The sequence below is a fragment of the Notamacropus eugenii genome, chromosome 6 (genome assembly GCF_028372415.1).
Source record: "Notamacropus eugenii isolate mMacEug1 chromosome 6, mMacEug1.pri_v2, whole genome shotgun sequence".
Lineage (NCBI taxonomy): Eukaryota > Metazoa > Chordata > Mammalia > Diprotodontia > Macropodidae > Notamacropus > Notamacropus eugenii.
Genome location: NC_092877.1, coordinates 79716396 through 79733841, shown reverse-complemented (window position 1 = coordinate 79733841; position 17446 = coordinate 79716396). Strand labels below are relative to the sequence as shown.

Sequence of the window (17446 nt, the reverse complement as noted above, 5' to 3'; positions counted from 1 at the left end):
ATCTATGACTGCTCCAAAAAGCCAAAGATCACTCTTGCTTTCCTTCTACCTCTTGAGAGAAAGCACTATATGAAGAATAAGGCCTGTTTTTGCAGACAAAGGCAAAGCATATCCTTGTCTTGCAGGACCATATTAATTATTGGGGGCATGTGAGAGGCAAAGGGGGATGGATAATAACATAGTTTTCAAAGAAAAAAAGGAAAAAAATCAACAAAACATTAAAAAATACAAAGAAGAGAGTAAAAGGAAGTTCAGACAGGGATGAGCAGAGCTGTTTTAGAAATACGGTTATATTTAACATGTAATATAAGTCCATGTATATATACACACATATATGTGAGACTGCCAATAACATATAAAATCATCTTTTTCTTTTATTTATATATGGAACTGTTCATATGGTGATGTTTATCAAATTTATAATAAAAATATAAGAAAATATTTTTTAAAACTTAGTAACCTTGAAATTTTGTTTTCATTTTTTAAAAAATCTACCACGGAAACAATTAGTAAACTTCAAAACTGAAATGTGACATTTATTATCAATCACAATGATTTTATTAAGCCATTTTGCTTAAAGGTTTTCAGAGAATACAGTTTGCCCAATGAAAGAAGGATGGGGCATTTGCAGCTGCTGAAAAATATCTGTCATATAAAAACAAAATTCACCATTAAAAAAATTGTTAATCCAAAAAAGGATTTAAAATTAAAGTGACATTACATATTTGAGAAATGAGCCGTTACCAGAGAAATTTGCTGTAAAAATTTCCCCCAGTTTCCTGGTCTCCTTCTAATCTTGGCTACATTGGTTTTATCTCGTGCAAAACTTTTTTAATGTGATGTAATCAAAATTATCTATTTTATAGGCCGTAATGCTCTCTGTCTTTTGCATCATAGTTGGTCATAAATTCTGCCCTGATCCATAAATCTGACAAGTAAAACATTCCCCAGTTCCCTAATTTGCTAGTGATATCACCCCTTAGGTTTAAATCATAATTTGACCTTATCTCAGTATATGGTGAGATGTTGGTCTATACCTAATTTCTGCCAAACTGCTTTCCAGTTTTCCCAGCAATTTTTGTAAAATACTGACTTCTTGTCACAAAATTTTGCATCTTCAAGTTTGTCAAACACTAGATTAGTACAGTCATTTACTATTGTATATTATGCGTTTAATCTACTCCACTGATTTACTACTCTATTTCTTACCCAGTACCACACCATTTTGGCGATTATGACTTTTTATAATACAGTTTGAGATCTGGTATAGTCTCACCTTCCATCACATTTTTTATTAATTCCCTTGATATTTTTGACCTTTTGCTCTTCCAGATGAATTTTATTATTTTTTTCTAAGTCTACAAAATAATTTATTAATATGATTAGTAGGGTACCAAATAAGTGAATTAATTTAGGTATAATTGTCATTTTTATTATATTGATTCAACCTACCCATAGGCAACTGATACTTCTCTAATTATTTGGATCTACCTTTATTTGTGTGAAAAGTGTTCTGTAATTATGTTCATATGGTTCTTGGGTTTGTCTTGGCAGGTAGACTCACAAGTATTTTATATTGTCTGGAGCTACTTTAAATGGAATTTCTATCTCTTCCGCCTGGACTTTGTTGGTAATATATATAGAAATGCTAATGAATTATGTGGGTTTATTTTATAACCTGTGGGTTTGCTAAAGTTGATTGTTTTAGCTAGTTTTTTAGTTGATTCTCTAAGTATACCGTATCATCTGCAAAAGATTAATACTTTTGTTTCCTCCCTGCCTATTCCAATTCCTTCTATTTATTTTTCTTGCCTTATTGCTATGGCTAGCATTTCTAGAACAATACTGAACAATAGTGCTGATAATGGGCATCCTTGCTTCATCCCTGATCTAACTGGGATGGCTTCCAGCTTATCACCATTACAAGTAATGCTGACTGTTGATTTTAGATAGATATTACTTAACATTTTAAGGAAAGCATCATTTATTCCTATGTTTCTAGTGTCTTTAATAGGAATGCGTTTTGTATTTTGTTAAAAGCTTTTCCACATCTATTCAGGCAATCATGTTATTTTTGTTGGTTTTGTTTCTATATAATATGGTCAATTATGCTGACAGTTTTCCTAATATTGAACCAGCACTGCATTACAAGTGTAAATAATACCTGGTCATAGTGTATGGTTTTTGTGACATATTGCTGTCATCTCTTTATTAGTATTTTACTGAAAAGTTCTGCATCAATCAATATTCACTAGGGAAATTGGTCTATAGTTTTCCTTCTCTATTTTGGCTCTTCCTGGTTTAGATATCAGCACCATATTTGTGTCATAAAATCAAACTGGTAGGAACTCTTTTTTGCTTATTTTTGCAAAAAGTTTATATAGTATTGGAATTAATTGTTCCTTAAATGTTTCATAGAAGTCACTTGTGAATTCATCTGACCCTGGAACTTTTCTTAGGTAGCTCATTGATGGCTCTTTCAATTTCTTTTTCTAAAATAGGATTATTTAAGCATTCAATTTCCTCTTCTGTTCATCTGGTCAACTTATGTTTTTGTAAATATCCATCAATTTCACTCAGATTGTCAGATTTATTGTCCTACATATAACTGGACAAAGTAGCTCCTGATAATTGTTTTAATTTCACCTTAATTGCTTGTGAATTCATCCTTTTCATTTTTGATACTGGTAATTTGGTTTGGGTTTTTTTTTTCTTCAAGCCAAATTAACCAATGGCTTATATATTTGTTGGGGGGTTTTCCCCACAAACCAGGTCCTAGATATATTCATTAAATCAAAGATTTTCTTACTTTCAATTTAATCTCTTCTTTGTTTCAGGATTTCTAATTTGGTGTTTAATTACCGATTATTAAATTGTTCTTTTTCTAGTCTTTTTAGTTACATTCTCAATTTATTGATCTGTTCTTTTTCTATTTTATTGATGCAAGAATTTAGAGATGTAAATTTTCCCATAAGTGCTGGTTTGACTACATTCCATAAATTTTGGCATGCTGTCTCATTGTTGCTATTCTCTTTAATGAAATTAGACTGATTCTATGTTTTGTTCTTTGACCTACTCATTCTTTAGAATTAAATTATTTACTTTCTATTTAATTTTTAATCTATGTTTTCGCAGCCCTTTAATAAATATAATTTTATTGCATTATGGTCTGAAAAGGATACATTTATAATATTTCTGAGTTTTCTGTACTAGCTTGTAAGGTTTTTATGCCCCAACACAAGGTCAATTTTTGTGACAGTGTCACACGCAGTTGTGGAAAGGGTACATACTCCTTTCTATTTCCATTCAATTTTTTCGAGAGGTCTATCTTATCTAACTTTTCTAAAATTCTATCCATCTCCTTAACTTCTTTTTTTTGTTTACTTTATGGTTAGGTTTCTCTAGTTCTGAGAGGGGAAAGCTGAGGTGCCCCACTAATGTAGTCTTACTATTTTTCTCCATAACTCATTTAACTTTTCCTTTAAAAATTTGGATGCTATAATATATAGATTTAGATACAACTTCATTGTCTTTAACAAAATGTAGTTTCCCCAATTTTTCCTTTAAAATTAGGTCTATTTTTGCTTTTGCTTTGTTTGAGATAATGATTTCTAGTCCATTTTGCTATCCATGACTGTTTCGTGGGTGAACTCATCCCATTTACATTCATGATTACTAACTGTATTTTCTTACATCCTATTTTTTCCCTACTTTTTCTGCTCTCTTTCTTTTTACCCTGTCCCTCCTCAAAAGTCTGTTTTGCTTCCAACCACTACCTCCCTTAATGCATCTTCCCTTCTATCTATCAGTCCCCCTCCCCTTCTCTTACCATTAATCTTTAATTCTTTTACAAGTTTCTAATCCACTTAGATTTCTATACCGAACTGAGTGTGTACATTATTCCCTCTTTGAGACAATTCCAAGAGTAGGTTTCTAGCACTGACTTCCATTCCTCCTATCACCCCCACCATTTCAAGGGCTCTTCCTTTTGCACCTCTTTTATGTGAAATAATATTCCCCCTTCTTTCTCCTCCTTTCACCTTCTCCCAGTACAATCCTCTTTCTTAGCCCTTCATTTTTTAATTATTCCATCATAGCCAACTCCTACGCCTGCCCTCTACGTATATTCCTAACTGCTCTAACAGCAAAGATCTTTGGAGTTACACGTGTCATTTCCTACACAGGAACGCAAACATTTCAACTGTACTGACCGCCTTATCATTCCTCTCTCAGGCTGACCTTTCTTCTGTTTTTCTTGAAACTTTTATTTGAAAGTCAACTTTTCATCACTAACGCTTGAAAATTCCTCCATTCCACTAAATATCGATTTTTCATTAAATATTTATTTTTTCCCTGAAAAATTATACTCACTTTTGTTGGATATGTGGTTCTTGGTTGTAATCCTAGCTGCTTTGCCCTCCAGAACATCATATTCCAAGCTATCTGTTCTTATAATACGTGAGCTGTTAAATCCTGTGGCTCCATGACATTTGCATTGCTTCTTTCTGGCAGCTTGCGATATTTTCTCCTTGATCTGGGAGCCCTGGAATGTGGTTAAAAAATTCCTGGGAGTTTCCATTTTGGGATTCCTTTCAGGAGGCAATTGGTGAATTCTTTCAATTTCTATTTTATTATCTGGATTTAAAATACTGGGGAAGCTTTTCTCAATAATTCTTTGAAATACCATGTCTAGACTTTCTTTTCTCTTTTTTCTCCAAATTTATTAATTTGTTTTTAGTTTTCACCAATCAGTTCCATAAGTTCCAAATTTTCTCTTCCCTACCTCCAACTTCCCCAAGATGGCATGCAATCTTACATGGGTTCTACACATACATTCCTATTAACTACATTTTCACATTAGTCATGTTTCATAGAAGAATTAAAACAAATGGGAGAAACTATGAGAAAAACAAAACATAGCAAAAGAGAAAACAATCTGCTTCATTCTGCGTTCCTACTCTATAGCTCTTTATCTAGATGTGGATAGCATTTTGCATCATGAGTATTTTGAAAATGTTTTAGGTCTTTGAATTGCTGTGAAGGGCTAAGTCTATCAAAAACAGTCATTGCACACTGTGGCTGTTACTGTATACAATGTTCTTCTGGTTCTGCTCATTTCACTCAGCATCAGTTCATTCAAGTCTTTCCAAGTTTTTCTAAAGTCTGTCTGTTAATCGTTTCTTATAGCACAATAGTATTCCATTACATTCATATACCACAGCTTGTTCAGCCATTGCCCAACTGATGGGCATCCCCTCAATTTCCAGTTCTTGGCCACCACAAAAAGAGCTGCTATAAATATTTTTGTATGCGTGGATCCTTTTCCCATTTTTATGATCTCTTTGGGATACAGCCCTAGCAATGGTATTGCTGTAACAAAGGATATGCGCATTTAATAGCCCTTTGGGCATAGTTCCAAATTGCTCTCCCGAAGGTTGGATCAGCTCACAGCTCCACCAACAATGAATTAGCGTTCCAGATCTCTCATATCTTCTCCAACATTTATCATTTTCCTGTTTTGTCATGTTAGTCAATCTGATAGATATGATGTGGTACCTCAGAGTTGTTTTGATTTGCATTTCTCTAACTGTGATTTGGAGCATTTTTTCATATGACTATAGATAGCTTTAATTTCTTCCTCTGAAAACTGCCTATTCAAATCCTTTGACCATTTATCAATTGGGGAACTTTTTTTTTCTTTATCATGGCTTTTAGGGAGTCCAATAATTCTTAAATTATCTCTCCTCAAACTATTATCCAGATTTTTTTTGTCTTATTGATTCTTGATGTTTCATAGATTCATTAGCTTCTAATTACTCAATTCAAATTTTTAAGAAAATATTCTCTTCAGTGAACTTTTGTACCTCTATTTCCATCTGGCCAATTCTGCTTTTCAAAGCACTCGTCTCTTTGATAGATTCTTATGCCTTTTTTACCTTTTGGTCAATTCTGGTTTTAATATATTATTTTCTTCAGTAGTTTTTTGTGCCTTTTTATCAAGCTATTGACATTCTTTTTATAATTTTCTTGTATTACTCTCATTTTTCTCTACTTTTCCTCTACTTCACTTATTTTACTTTTTTAAATTCTTTTTGAGCTCCTCCACTAATTCTTGTTGAGTCTGTATCAAATTAACTTTTTTTTGAGGCTTTGCTTATAGCTGCTTTGACATTATTTTCTTCTGAGTTTGTGCCTTGATTTTCCCTGTCATACTACTAACTTGATATGGTCAGATTTCTTGTTTTTGTTGTTTGCTCATTTTTCTAACCCATTTCTTGACTTCGAACTTTGAGTTAAAGTTAAGCTCTGTTCCTGGGGTGGAAGGGACACTGTCCCAAGTTTCAAGTCTTTCATACTACTATTTTCGAAGCCACCTCTGGGAGACTGTAGGTTTTCAGGGCTTCCAAGGTGGTATGATCAAAGGAGACATGTGGTCAGTGCTCTCCTGGCCTGTGCTCTGGTTTTCATCCAAGAATGGTCCTTGTTCCCCTATTGCCACCAGTGCTAGCAACCCTCTTGGCCCTAGGACTGTGACCAGGTCCCCACAATTGCTAACGTTCTCTTTACCTTAGAATTGAGATCAGAGTCCTTACTCCCCAATGAGTGACCAAAAGCACTCCTCTAAACCCTGGAATTCCAATCAGAGTCTCTGCTTCCTGCAGTAGTCATAAGTGCTATCACTCATCCTGGCCCTGAGAATATTACCTGGAGCTATGTATGGGCAATGCAACAGTGTCCTAAACCCAGCACCAGCAAAGGGTTGCCTGCAATCTCCTTTCAACACATCCTTCCACCCCACCCAGACCTGGTCTGTTGGCTGAAAGCTGCTACTGTCATCAATGCAGCTGCCTCCAAGGCCAATGGCTGGCACCTTGGCCTGTGCTGCATGATCTTCACTGAATCCCATGCCTGACCACCAGCTCAGTAAGACAGACCTTTTCTACTGACCTCTTAAGTTGTTTTAGATTAGAAAATTGTTTCACCTGAACTTTTGCTGTTTCTGCCACTCTAGAATTTTATTTGAGGCATTATTTTAGAGTTGTTTGGAGGAGAATTTGGGAGAACTCTGCTGAATGTTTCATTATTTTCCCCAATAATCAAGTGACAAAACATAAAATTAAAATAACCTGAATACAATTAGTGAACATGCATTATACTTTTCTAAAAGGCACTAAAATACATTTAGTCTTAATGATAGCAAATTATGTTATTTAATGTGAGTTTTCTTTCCATATCCTGTGCCTGGACATGAATACTAAAACAAGATGTTCTTTGTAGAACAATTAATTTTCACAAAATTCCTTCTTTGGTTCCTTATTGTAGCATGGAGGCAAGCCATGGTTTTCAGCGGCAATGTCAGTCAGTACTAGTATGTCCTAACACAAAAACTTCCACATTTCAGACACTAGAAGTCTTCAAGATCATCTAATGAAAACTAAGATGGCTATAATGATTTGCATTGGTAAAGAGAGTACCAACACCAATAAAATCACAAATCTTTCAGAAGTGAAGTTCTTTGCTAGTTCTTCACACAAAAGTTGAATGACCACCTGTTAAGGATATTGTGGAAGGTCATATATAGGTTAGAGTAGAAAGCCCCTGAAGTACCCTCTAAATGTACCGTTTGTTACTCTGAAAAAATGTTTGCATTGTAAAAAGTTCTATTTATCACTGATGTATTTTAACTAAAGTTAAAGTCATGCTTCCTATGTAAATCTTAAAATACCAAAAAATGCCACAAACATAAGGTCCCGATTTTTTTTTATTTGACAGCATTAACACTCCCAACCACTCTACCAGATGAAGGCTGTGGGACCCCTCAACCAAAAACTTATCCACAATTTTCTTGATATATTTATGACTTTGAGAGAAAATAACCCTAAATTATAGCAAAGGATATTGTTTTTACTGTATAGTCAGATACTTCCTGTTGTAAAGTTACTGAATTTGTCATGTTAATATAATAAACATTTATCCCCACATTTACAGGAGAGGGTAGAAATGGTATTACTTTCCTAAAATTAAAGTGGAACTCTTTATGGGTGCTGCTATAACCGTGTCTCACATTTTTCTTGGTAGTATCAGAAGCCAGAAATAAACTGAGATGTACAAAAATAGGAAAATATAGGAAAATGTGATAACGTATAACCAGATGGATATGCAAGAATTCCAACTGTCCAAAACAACTATCATTTAATCCTTTTCAAAAAAACTGTGAGTATTTTCTGCTGCTATTTTGGTATATTATTTTCATAAATATTTTTTCCTTTTTTACAACATATCTATGTATAGTGAACTTTACCTTTCCCAAGAAATAGAAATACACAAATGTTGACAAAGATATTTCACAGGTGGAATCTTTGCATGGAAGTTTAAAATACAGTTTTTCACACAAATTCACTTTATAGCTACCTATACAATACTAGGTCAGATTAAAGTCATTTTTAGAAATTTTTCAAAGACTGTTAAGAGAAAACTACAAAAAGGAGTCCAGGAAGGAAGAAAAATGAGAAATAAAAATAATGGGGAAAAAAGAAAGAAAAAAGACATCTGTGAAAGTCATAGCCAATCAACCTTTTATCAGTACTGATTACTAAAATATGCATTAACAATATATACTCATATCAATTTGCCTTTTAGTCTACTCAGAGGGCAACTAAGGAGGCACAGTAGATTAAGAGCCAGGAGTAAGACCTGAGTTCAAAAGTGACCTCAGACACTTAGTAGCTGTACTTAATCCTATTTGTCTCAATTCATCATCTGTAAAATGAGCTAGAGATGGAAATAGCAAACGACTCCAGTATCTTTGCCAAGAAAATCCCAAATGGGGTCACAAAGAGTCAGACAAGACTGAAAATGACTAAACAATAAAATAACTACAAAGAAGAACCTACACAGGAGGCAACAGTAAGTAATAAATGTCTACTATGTGCCAGGCACTGTGCACCAAGCTAAAATGGTAAAAAGTTACCAGTTAAACCAACTAAGGGTGAATTAAAGAATTAACTACATGAGTCAAATCACCCGAAAAAAAAAAAACTGGTATTATATGCATCTAGACATATACAAAACAGATAATCCACTGTTTTTCAACAAATGCAGAAAACAAAATGAAGGAAGAGCATGCAGTTTCAATTTCACATTTTAAGGGCCATAAGAATTACATTGTACTTGTACCCTCAGCACCTACTATAATGCCTGGTATGTTATGGACATTTAATAAATACCTATCCTTTGCTGACTAATTTAAACAAAGCTATAACTTATGTTGGGTTCTGGGATTTCAACAAACAAACTTTCATAGCCACATTAAAACTGAAAACAGGATTTACTGAACAATAATACAACGAACTAATATATATCTGGAACAGCAAGATGGCACAGTGGATAGAGTATGAGGCCTGGGGTCAGGAAAATTAATTTTCCAGAGTTCAAAGCTGGCCTCAGATAGTTATTACCTGCATGACCCTGAGCAAGTCACTTAATGTTTGCCTCCGTTTCTTCATCTATAAAATGATCCAGAGAAGGAAATGGCAAACTTCTCCAGTATCTCTGCTTCGAAACCCCAATTAAGATCACAAAACATTGGACAGGACTGAAAAAAACACCTGAATGGCAACAAATGACAACAACAATAGGTATGCCTTCCAAAGAGGCTGTAATCCCAAATCCCTCGTTAGACCTAATCCAAGAAAGTCAAACCACATATCTATCGATCTGAACACCAAGAAATCCAGTGATTCTAGAAGGTCTACAAGGCTATTTTATTTTGTTTTTACTGAAACAGGTGAAAATAAATATTTTTTCTTCTAATCTGTGGTATAAAAATTCTATCCACCTCTGAAACATCAGTGATAAAGTAAAAAAAAAAAAAAAAAAAAGATTCTACCAATGAATATTCAGTCACTCTGGTCATCTCAATTTGAATAACCCCCCACTCCCACCCTCCTGTCCCAAGAGTGATGGAGCCTGAAGGAACCAGGCTATAACACAACTAGTATCATAATAAGAAGTTTAACTTTGGTCTCAGGTGCTCTGTTAATGATGATGATTAATACCAGCATTTATATAGTACTGTAAACTCTACAAAATACTTTACACTTGTCATCTAATTTGATCCTCAATATTCCCTCAATTTTTTTTCAACAGCTGCACAGAACTAAAAATTTCTCTGAGCAGAAAATTTTTACTCAGAACTTTAAAAGTTTGGGTTTTTTTAAATAATATACATAATACAAATACTTCTAATGACAAATGAAAATCTGTATACTTTTTATTAATTGAATGATATGATAAAATTCATTAGTTTAGTCAGAATGTTCCCATCAATAGTCACTATTCACACAATTGTCTTTGCTTTCCTTTTCTAATGGTGGCATCATCTTTATACCTGACTTTGAGTCTTTCTCACATAATTTCAGGTTTCTGCTATTAGTAAAGCAATAGCTCCAGTCAATCATCACTTTTCATCCATTTGAACATAGGAAGGACACCTATTTCATTTCTAATGAGACCAGCCAAGATTATATGACCTCACTGGAAAAATCCAATGGCAGTTGATAAACCAGTTATAACATATAGAACATCAAGGGAATAAAAGTAAAAACCAATATTAATAAGCTGACTTAAAATCAGTATTGTTTTTAACAGAAAATTTCAGCAGTATGGCAACAAAGAAATGCTACATGATTTGTCCAGGTCACACAACTAGAAAGTGTCTGAGGTAGGATCTGAATTCAAGCAACCTCTTTAAATCATCAAAATTCTAGTGTATAATTTTGTTGTTCATTTGTATCCAACTTTGTGACCACACTTTGGGATTGTCTTGGCAGAGATGGTGGAGTGGTTTGCCCTTTCCTTCTCCACCTTATTTTACAGATGGCAAACTGAGACAAAAAGGGTTAAGTAACTTGCCCAGGGTCACACAGCTAGAAAATGTCTGAGGCCAGATTTGAACCAGGAAGATAAATCTTCCTGATTCCAAGCCCAATGCTCTATCCATTGCACCACCTATCTGCCACTGGGTCCAATTATTCCCCCTCCCCCAATTTCCCTCAAAAAATTTACCATTTTGATTACACAAAATTGGAATGTTTTTGCACCAACAAAATTAATGCATCTAATATAAGACGGGAAGCAGTCAAATGGAGGAAGGGGGGAAAAAAACTTTGCATCAAATTTCTCAAAGGGTCAGTATCAAAGATATAGAGGCAATGAAAAAAATACTTAAGACTAAAAGTAATTCTCTAAAATGCAAGTTGTCAAAGGATATGAACAAACAGTTCTCAAAGGAAGAATTTCAAACTATTAACAACCATATGAAAGAATGTTCCAAATTACTGTACTAAGAGAAATACCAATCCAAATAATCTTGATGTATCACCTCATATCCAGCAAACAGGCAAAGATAAAAAAGGATGGAAATAATCAGTGTTAAGGGAGATGTAGAAAGACACAAACACTGATACACTGTTGGTGGAACTATAAATTAGTACAAGCAGTCTACAAATCAATTTACCATTATGAAATATAGTCATGAAAATACCCTTATTCTGTCTAAAAACGATTGTGTTGCTATGTCACATATACATAGTTACATAAACAATGGCCCCAAAGAAGGCCCCATCAACTCCAAAATATTAATACCCATGCTTTTCATAATAATAAAGAGCTAGAAACAAAGTATATAAATATAAGGGAATATTACTGTGCTGCAATAAATGATGAGCAAGATAAATACAGAGTAGCATGGATCCCCTAACATGAACTGATGAAGAGTGAACCATCAAACAATCAACAATGAATGTTCTAAAATTATAAGCCAAAAAAAACAGTTTTGAGGAGACTTCCCTCCCCTTTGATCTTTTTGCTGAGATTATATGGGAGTGGAAAAGCACACAGATGTGGAATAGTTCATATAATGTAGATTTTTCTTTTGATGTATTGATTGGTTTTGCTTAATTTTCCCTCCTCTTCCTCTTAAAAATATTCTTTGTTACAAGGGATGGCTCTCTGAAAGCAGTAGAGAGACATGAGAAATTCAAGTGATTAAAAGGATAACAAAATCTACTTTTAATGAAAAAATAAAAGAAAAAAATTTATTCAGATTCAATGATTCACAATCTTGCCACTCAGTAAAAGTTATACTACCACATGTTTGATTTAAGACCATGCTAGTGACAAATGCTTTTTACCCATATGGGCATGTAAAAGATATCATCCACAGAGGCAATAACAGCAGCTCACACTTAACACTTTAAAAAGATTAAGATAAATAACTAATAACTATTTTGTAAATACATTTTAAAACACTGACAAATGATTGTCTAATTTTGCTGTTCTGCTACATACAATTTCAATCAGTTATGGCATTGTAGATAAAAAGCCAGTCTGTGGAGTCAGGAAAATCTGAGTTTAGCTGTCAAATCTGATACAAAAAACTTTGGGATACTAAGTAAGCCACAATATCACTAGGATACTAAGACTGAAAATTTCTGATTAAGTTACTGATCTACATGACAAAGGATATTTACTCACTGGGAGTTCTGGACACCATAAAATAATTCTATAGAATAAAGTATTCAAAAGCAGTTAACTTCTCAAATAATTATGCATAAACTCTTCTGTTTTTAATAACTATACTTATCTTTTGTAGTGATTATAAACTTGAACCAATGAGAAAGGTACAATATGAAGTAAAATAAGACTTTAAAATCTTATGCCAATTTTTTAAAAGGAATAAAATGAGCCCACATTCTAGAATCACTTTAAATTAATAAATAACATGGTACAGAAAGAACATTAGACTTAAGAGAAGAACCTTCAAGAATTTTAATACTTATTTGACTTACTTTAACACCTTGAGCAAGCCACCTTAACTTCTCTAAAATTTTATTTCCTTAAAATATAAAATTTTTCATAACTTCAAAAATACCTTTCACAAACTTCCACAAAACTTCACCTAACTTTAAAATGTAGTAAAAATTTTTTAAATGATAAACAGATAACTTCCAATAGTTGGTTATTCAATAAACATTTCTTAAGTAGCTCACCATGTGCCAGGCACTGTGCTAAGATAAGTACTAAATTCCTCAACTAAAGTGCCCCCTTATTTGTTACATGGAGGTGACCCTGGGTCTACAAAGCTATACAAGCAAAAACTCTAGGACATCCTACCAGCTAGAAACGGCTTTCAGTATAAGCCTGAAGATATTATGACTATATTAGGAACAATATTTTAGGCTAGACCCAAATTAGGTCAGTCTAATAACTAAGGTTGGAGATTTAAAATGCAATTAAAACCATCTTTACTATCCATCTCTGGAGAAACCCTGAGGTCCCTACCCTGCTCTAACCAGCAATTTCTAACTGCCCCCATCAAACTCACACATACCCCAGCAATTTCCAACCACCCTTGGTCCTGAAACACCTGGCAAAGCTAACCCAAGGACATTTTTGTAATCTCATTTCTCTAATTTCTCAACACTCTCCTCCTGCAGCTAGACTGAAAGATTAAGCTTAAGTTAAAACGACTTCACAGGGCTACTCTCTCACTTCTTAATCACCGCAGTTATCCAGCAACTTGCCAAGCTCAATCAGAAAAACATTCCCTATAGGCAAGTGAAGTTTCAGCTGAAACTCTTGATAACTGTTATCCCTATGTTGGGCCTTTTTATACCCAAGTGACCAAAGAAGACAAACAGGCTCCTCATCCTCTCAAAAAAAAAACAAAAAACTCAGCTACATGCTGCTGGAGCATCAGTCAGGTGGGAAAAGGAATTAGGAAATGGGGGGAAGGGAAGAGGCAGAAAAGAGAAAAGAAACAGGCAAGAAGATGCAAACGCAACCCTGCCCTCAGCAGTTGCTCCTACCAAAAAGCAACTTAGAATGCCTCACTCCCCATCATACAAAATCAGTACAACTCCTACCACAAAAAAACTAAATTCAAAAGATTGACAACAAGATTCATTAAATTCATTATGCCCTGGACAAAGGACATGATAACCTTTGAAGGCCATCTCCTAGTAGGCAAAGGGAAATATGGAACTGGAATTCAGATGATGGAGATAATACCATTGGGCCTTTAAAAACTCAAGTTCAGTAAAAGTGAAGAAGGAAGAAGAGAGGCTTAAGGGTTAAGACTTAAGGCATCACACAACTAGCTAACAAAAGCAGGTAAAATGGGAAAAAAAGTTTTTTTCTTTCTGAATAGAACAAAAATTCTGTGGAAAGGGAAAAAAATGAAGCAGAATGAGAAACTATACATAGTTTTTTTAAAAGGGAGAAAGGCATGGAATTATTGTCCCTGGAGAGGTAGAAGTAATTGATTAATCTCCAAGAGTTAAATATCAGAGCGCTGAAGGAATAACCCCACGGTCAAAGTTGTATAAAGCTATCATTCTTTAAGTCTTAAGAGAACATGAAAGAAAAACTTGTTCCACTTACTTCATCACTTTCCTCTACTTCAATGCCACCATCTTTGTCATCATCCATCTGTTTGTGTATTGTTCGAAGAGCTTCTAGACTAAATCTGTCTTCTTCGGTAAAACATGGTGGACTTAATGAAATGCAAGGATCTGTAAAGAAAAAAAAAACCAGACAATTACTGATCAGCTATAAAAGAACAGGTTAACTTTATGCAAGTTTGAAGGGAAAAACTGTTTCAGTTTAACATTTCTTAAAAATAATGCTACACATAGCAGTACACATTCTACAAATGACAAAATTTCAACCAATCCAAAATAAATGGATGTTAAGTTTCTATTTCATAAAATATTCCAATATTAAATTCAAGTTTGTCTTTCTCTACTTAAGTACACTATTTCAGCACATATAAATGTCCTTCTTACTCCTTTTCAATATCCACATTTAACATTCATCCAAAATAACATATTTAATAATCTCTCCAGACAAACTGATCATGAATGAAGTCATAAATGACAAACTAGAGTAAGTAATTTTTCTACAATCCAGTTAAACAAAAATATGACTTTCAGAAATTATCTGGAAAACAAGAAATCATAAAACTAATAAAAAACCAATAAAGAAAAAGATTTAATAAAGCATTTATTAAATGTCTGCTATGTACTAGGAATTGTGCAATGGTGTTATCAATATTAAGAATTAAGTAACTATTATTCTCCCAGGACTCATATTCCAATAGAGGAGAGAAAAGGAAAAACTAGAATTAACAGAGACTACGAATTAGAAAGCTGGTCTTTTTTCTTACAACCACAGGACCAAATACGCTCTCCCAAAACAAAAATCTTAGCTATTTTAAACAAGTTCATAGATCATTCAGCAATAGTACATAGCGGGCAAATGATTTAAAGAATCACAATTTTACCAAGTTTCCTAAAGTTTCCTTGGTTAACATCCAAGAAATTAGAAAAAACTAAAGTTTGAGAAGGAATGTAGGTGAACATGAATTGGGAAAATGGATAAAAAACTGCAGTATGTAAATGAAATAATTTTTAACCATTAAAAATTATGAATGAGAAATAAAGATGAACATGTGATGAATGAACTGATAAAGAGTAAAAACTAAATAGAACAAAAAAAACCAATATGAACAATAACTACAATAGTATATATCACAAAAGCAATTTTCTTAAAAAAGCAGAAAGCCATGGCTTTAGCAAGGAGATGAAAAGGTAAACTTTTTGTTTAAGAAGTTGGGGTCTATGTTGGAATATCACATACAAAGAAAGATGTGAGTCCTATAGGATAATAACTTTTTTTTTTCATTACAGTCATCAGTAAAGCTTAAAGGGGAAGAAGGAAAAGAAATGTAGATTTTTCCTTATCAATAGCCATGGTCTTGAAAACCCATCAAGAGGTTACCCTTTATACCAGTGTACTACAGGTAACAGAATACCTGATTTAACAAGAAGATCACCAACTCAAAAGGCCCTCCTGCTACCACATTTAGTTGGCTTGTTAACTAGTCAAATGTTTATACATATATATAGGACTTACACAGATTTACTCCTGACCATTTTTTAAAAAATCTTACAAGCAAACAACAATCCCTTCATATCTCCCTAATGGAACTTTCCTAAGCTTCCCTTTTTCACACCTTTTCAGCTAAGATTTTTTTGCTCCATTTCACTTAGGTAATTGAACTCATTCACAGAGTGCTCCCCTCTTCTCAAATCACTCAGATGCCTTCTGCCAATCATTTCCTTGTTCACCCTTTTCTCGAACAAAGGGGCAGCCTTTCTCCTTGCAAAAACAAGTCTCCCTATAAGCACAAGTGATTATAATTTATTCCATTTTCTCCAGCAGTTGCCCCGTCATTCTCTTTCTCTCAATCATCACCTGTCTCTCCCTATTTACTGGCTACTTCCCTACTGCCTACAAAAATGGTCCCCATCCTTAAGAAAACCCTCATTTGATCTGTCTGTCCCTGCAAGCTATCGTCCTTTCTCTCCTCATCTTTTTTTGTGGCTAAACTCCTTGAGAAGGCCATTTACAGTAGCAGCTCACACTCCTGTTCCTCTCATCCTTTTCTCTGCAGTCTGGCTTCTGACCTCTTCATTCAACTCATACTGCTCTCTCCAAAGTTACCAATAATCTCTTACCTGACAAACCCAAGGGCTTTTTTTTTCCAATTTTCATCCTTGTTGATTCTTCCTACAGTGTTTGAAACTGGCCATATCCTCTTCTCCTTGATACTCTCTTCTCTACATTTTCATGAAACACTCTCTCCTGGTTCTTCTCCTACCTGTCTGTCTGGTCCTTCTGTCTCTTTTGGTAGATCTTCATCCAAATGATGCCCACTAAATATGAGTATCCCTCACAACTCTGTCCTGTGCCTTCTTCTCTTCCTCTATACTATTCTGCTTGATGATCCCATCCATTCCCATGGTTTCAATAATCACCTCCATGCAGATAACTCTCAGATCTACCTATCCAGTCCTAAACTCTCTCCTGAACTCTAGCCTCCTATCTCCAAATGCCTTTTAAATAACTTAAGCTGCATGTCTCAGATATATCTTAAATTCAACATGTCTTAAAGTGAACTTGTTATCTTTTCCTTAAAAACCATGCCTCTTCCTAATTTCCCTATTGCTGTTGACTGTATCATCCTCCCAATTATCTAGGCTTACAAGATAGCTGTCACTCTCAGCTCCTTATATCCAAAGTAAAACATGCTGACTTTACTTCCATAATATTTCCCATATATACCAACTTCTGTCCTCTGACATTGCCTCTACTCTACAGCAGTCCCTTCATCACCTCATACCTGAACTATTGCTATAACCAGCTCATTGGTCTCCCTGCCTCAAGTCTCTTCTCACTCCTGTCCATTGTCTACTCAGCTGTTAAACTGAACTTTCTAAAACTCAGGACTATATTACCACCACCCCCAATTAGTAAACAACAATGGTTCTCTTTTACCTTTAAGATCAAATATAAAATCCTCTGCTGGGCTTTAAAAGTT

The 17446-nt window shown here is 34.3% G+C and overlaps 1 protein-coding gene across 2 annotated transcripts in view; it reads right to left on the bottom strand.

Moving 5' to 3' along the window:
* STIM2 (stromal interaction molecule 2) overlaps positions 1 to 17446 on the bottom strand; it is a 178901-nt gene that overhangs the window by 105343 nt on the left and 56112 nt on the right. Inside the window, exons 2-3 of one of the 2 annotated variants that reach the window (XM_072620423.1) lie at positions 14446 to 14576; positions 4372 to 4543 (exon numbers count right to left, since the gene is read on the bottom strand). In XM_072620423.1, coding sequence (XP_072476524.1) covers positions 4372 to 4543; positions 14446 to 14576 — 303 coding nt within the window. The remainder of the gene's footprint in view (positions 1 to 4371; positions 4544 to 14445; positions 14577 to 17446) is intronic. The other variant, XM_072620424.1, reaches the window with a different exon arrangement.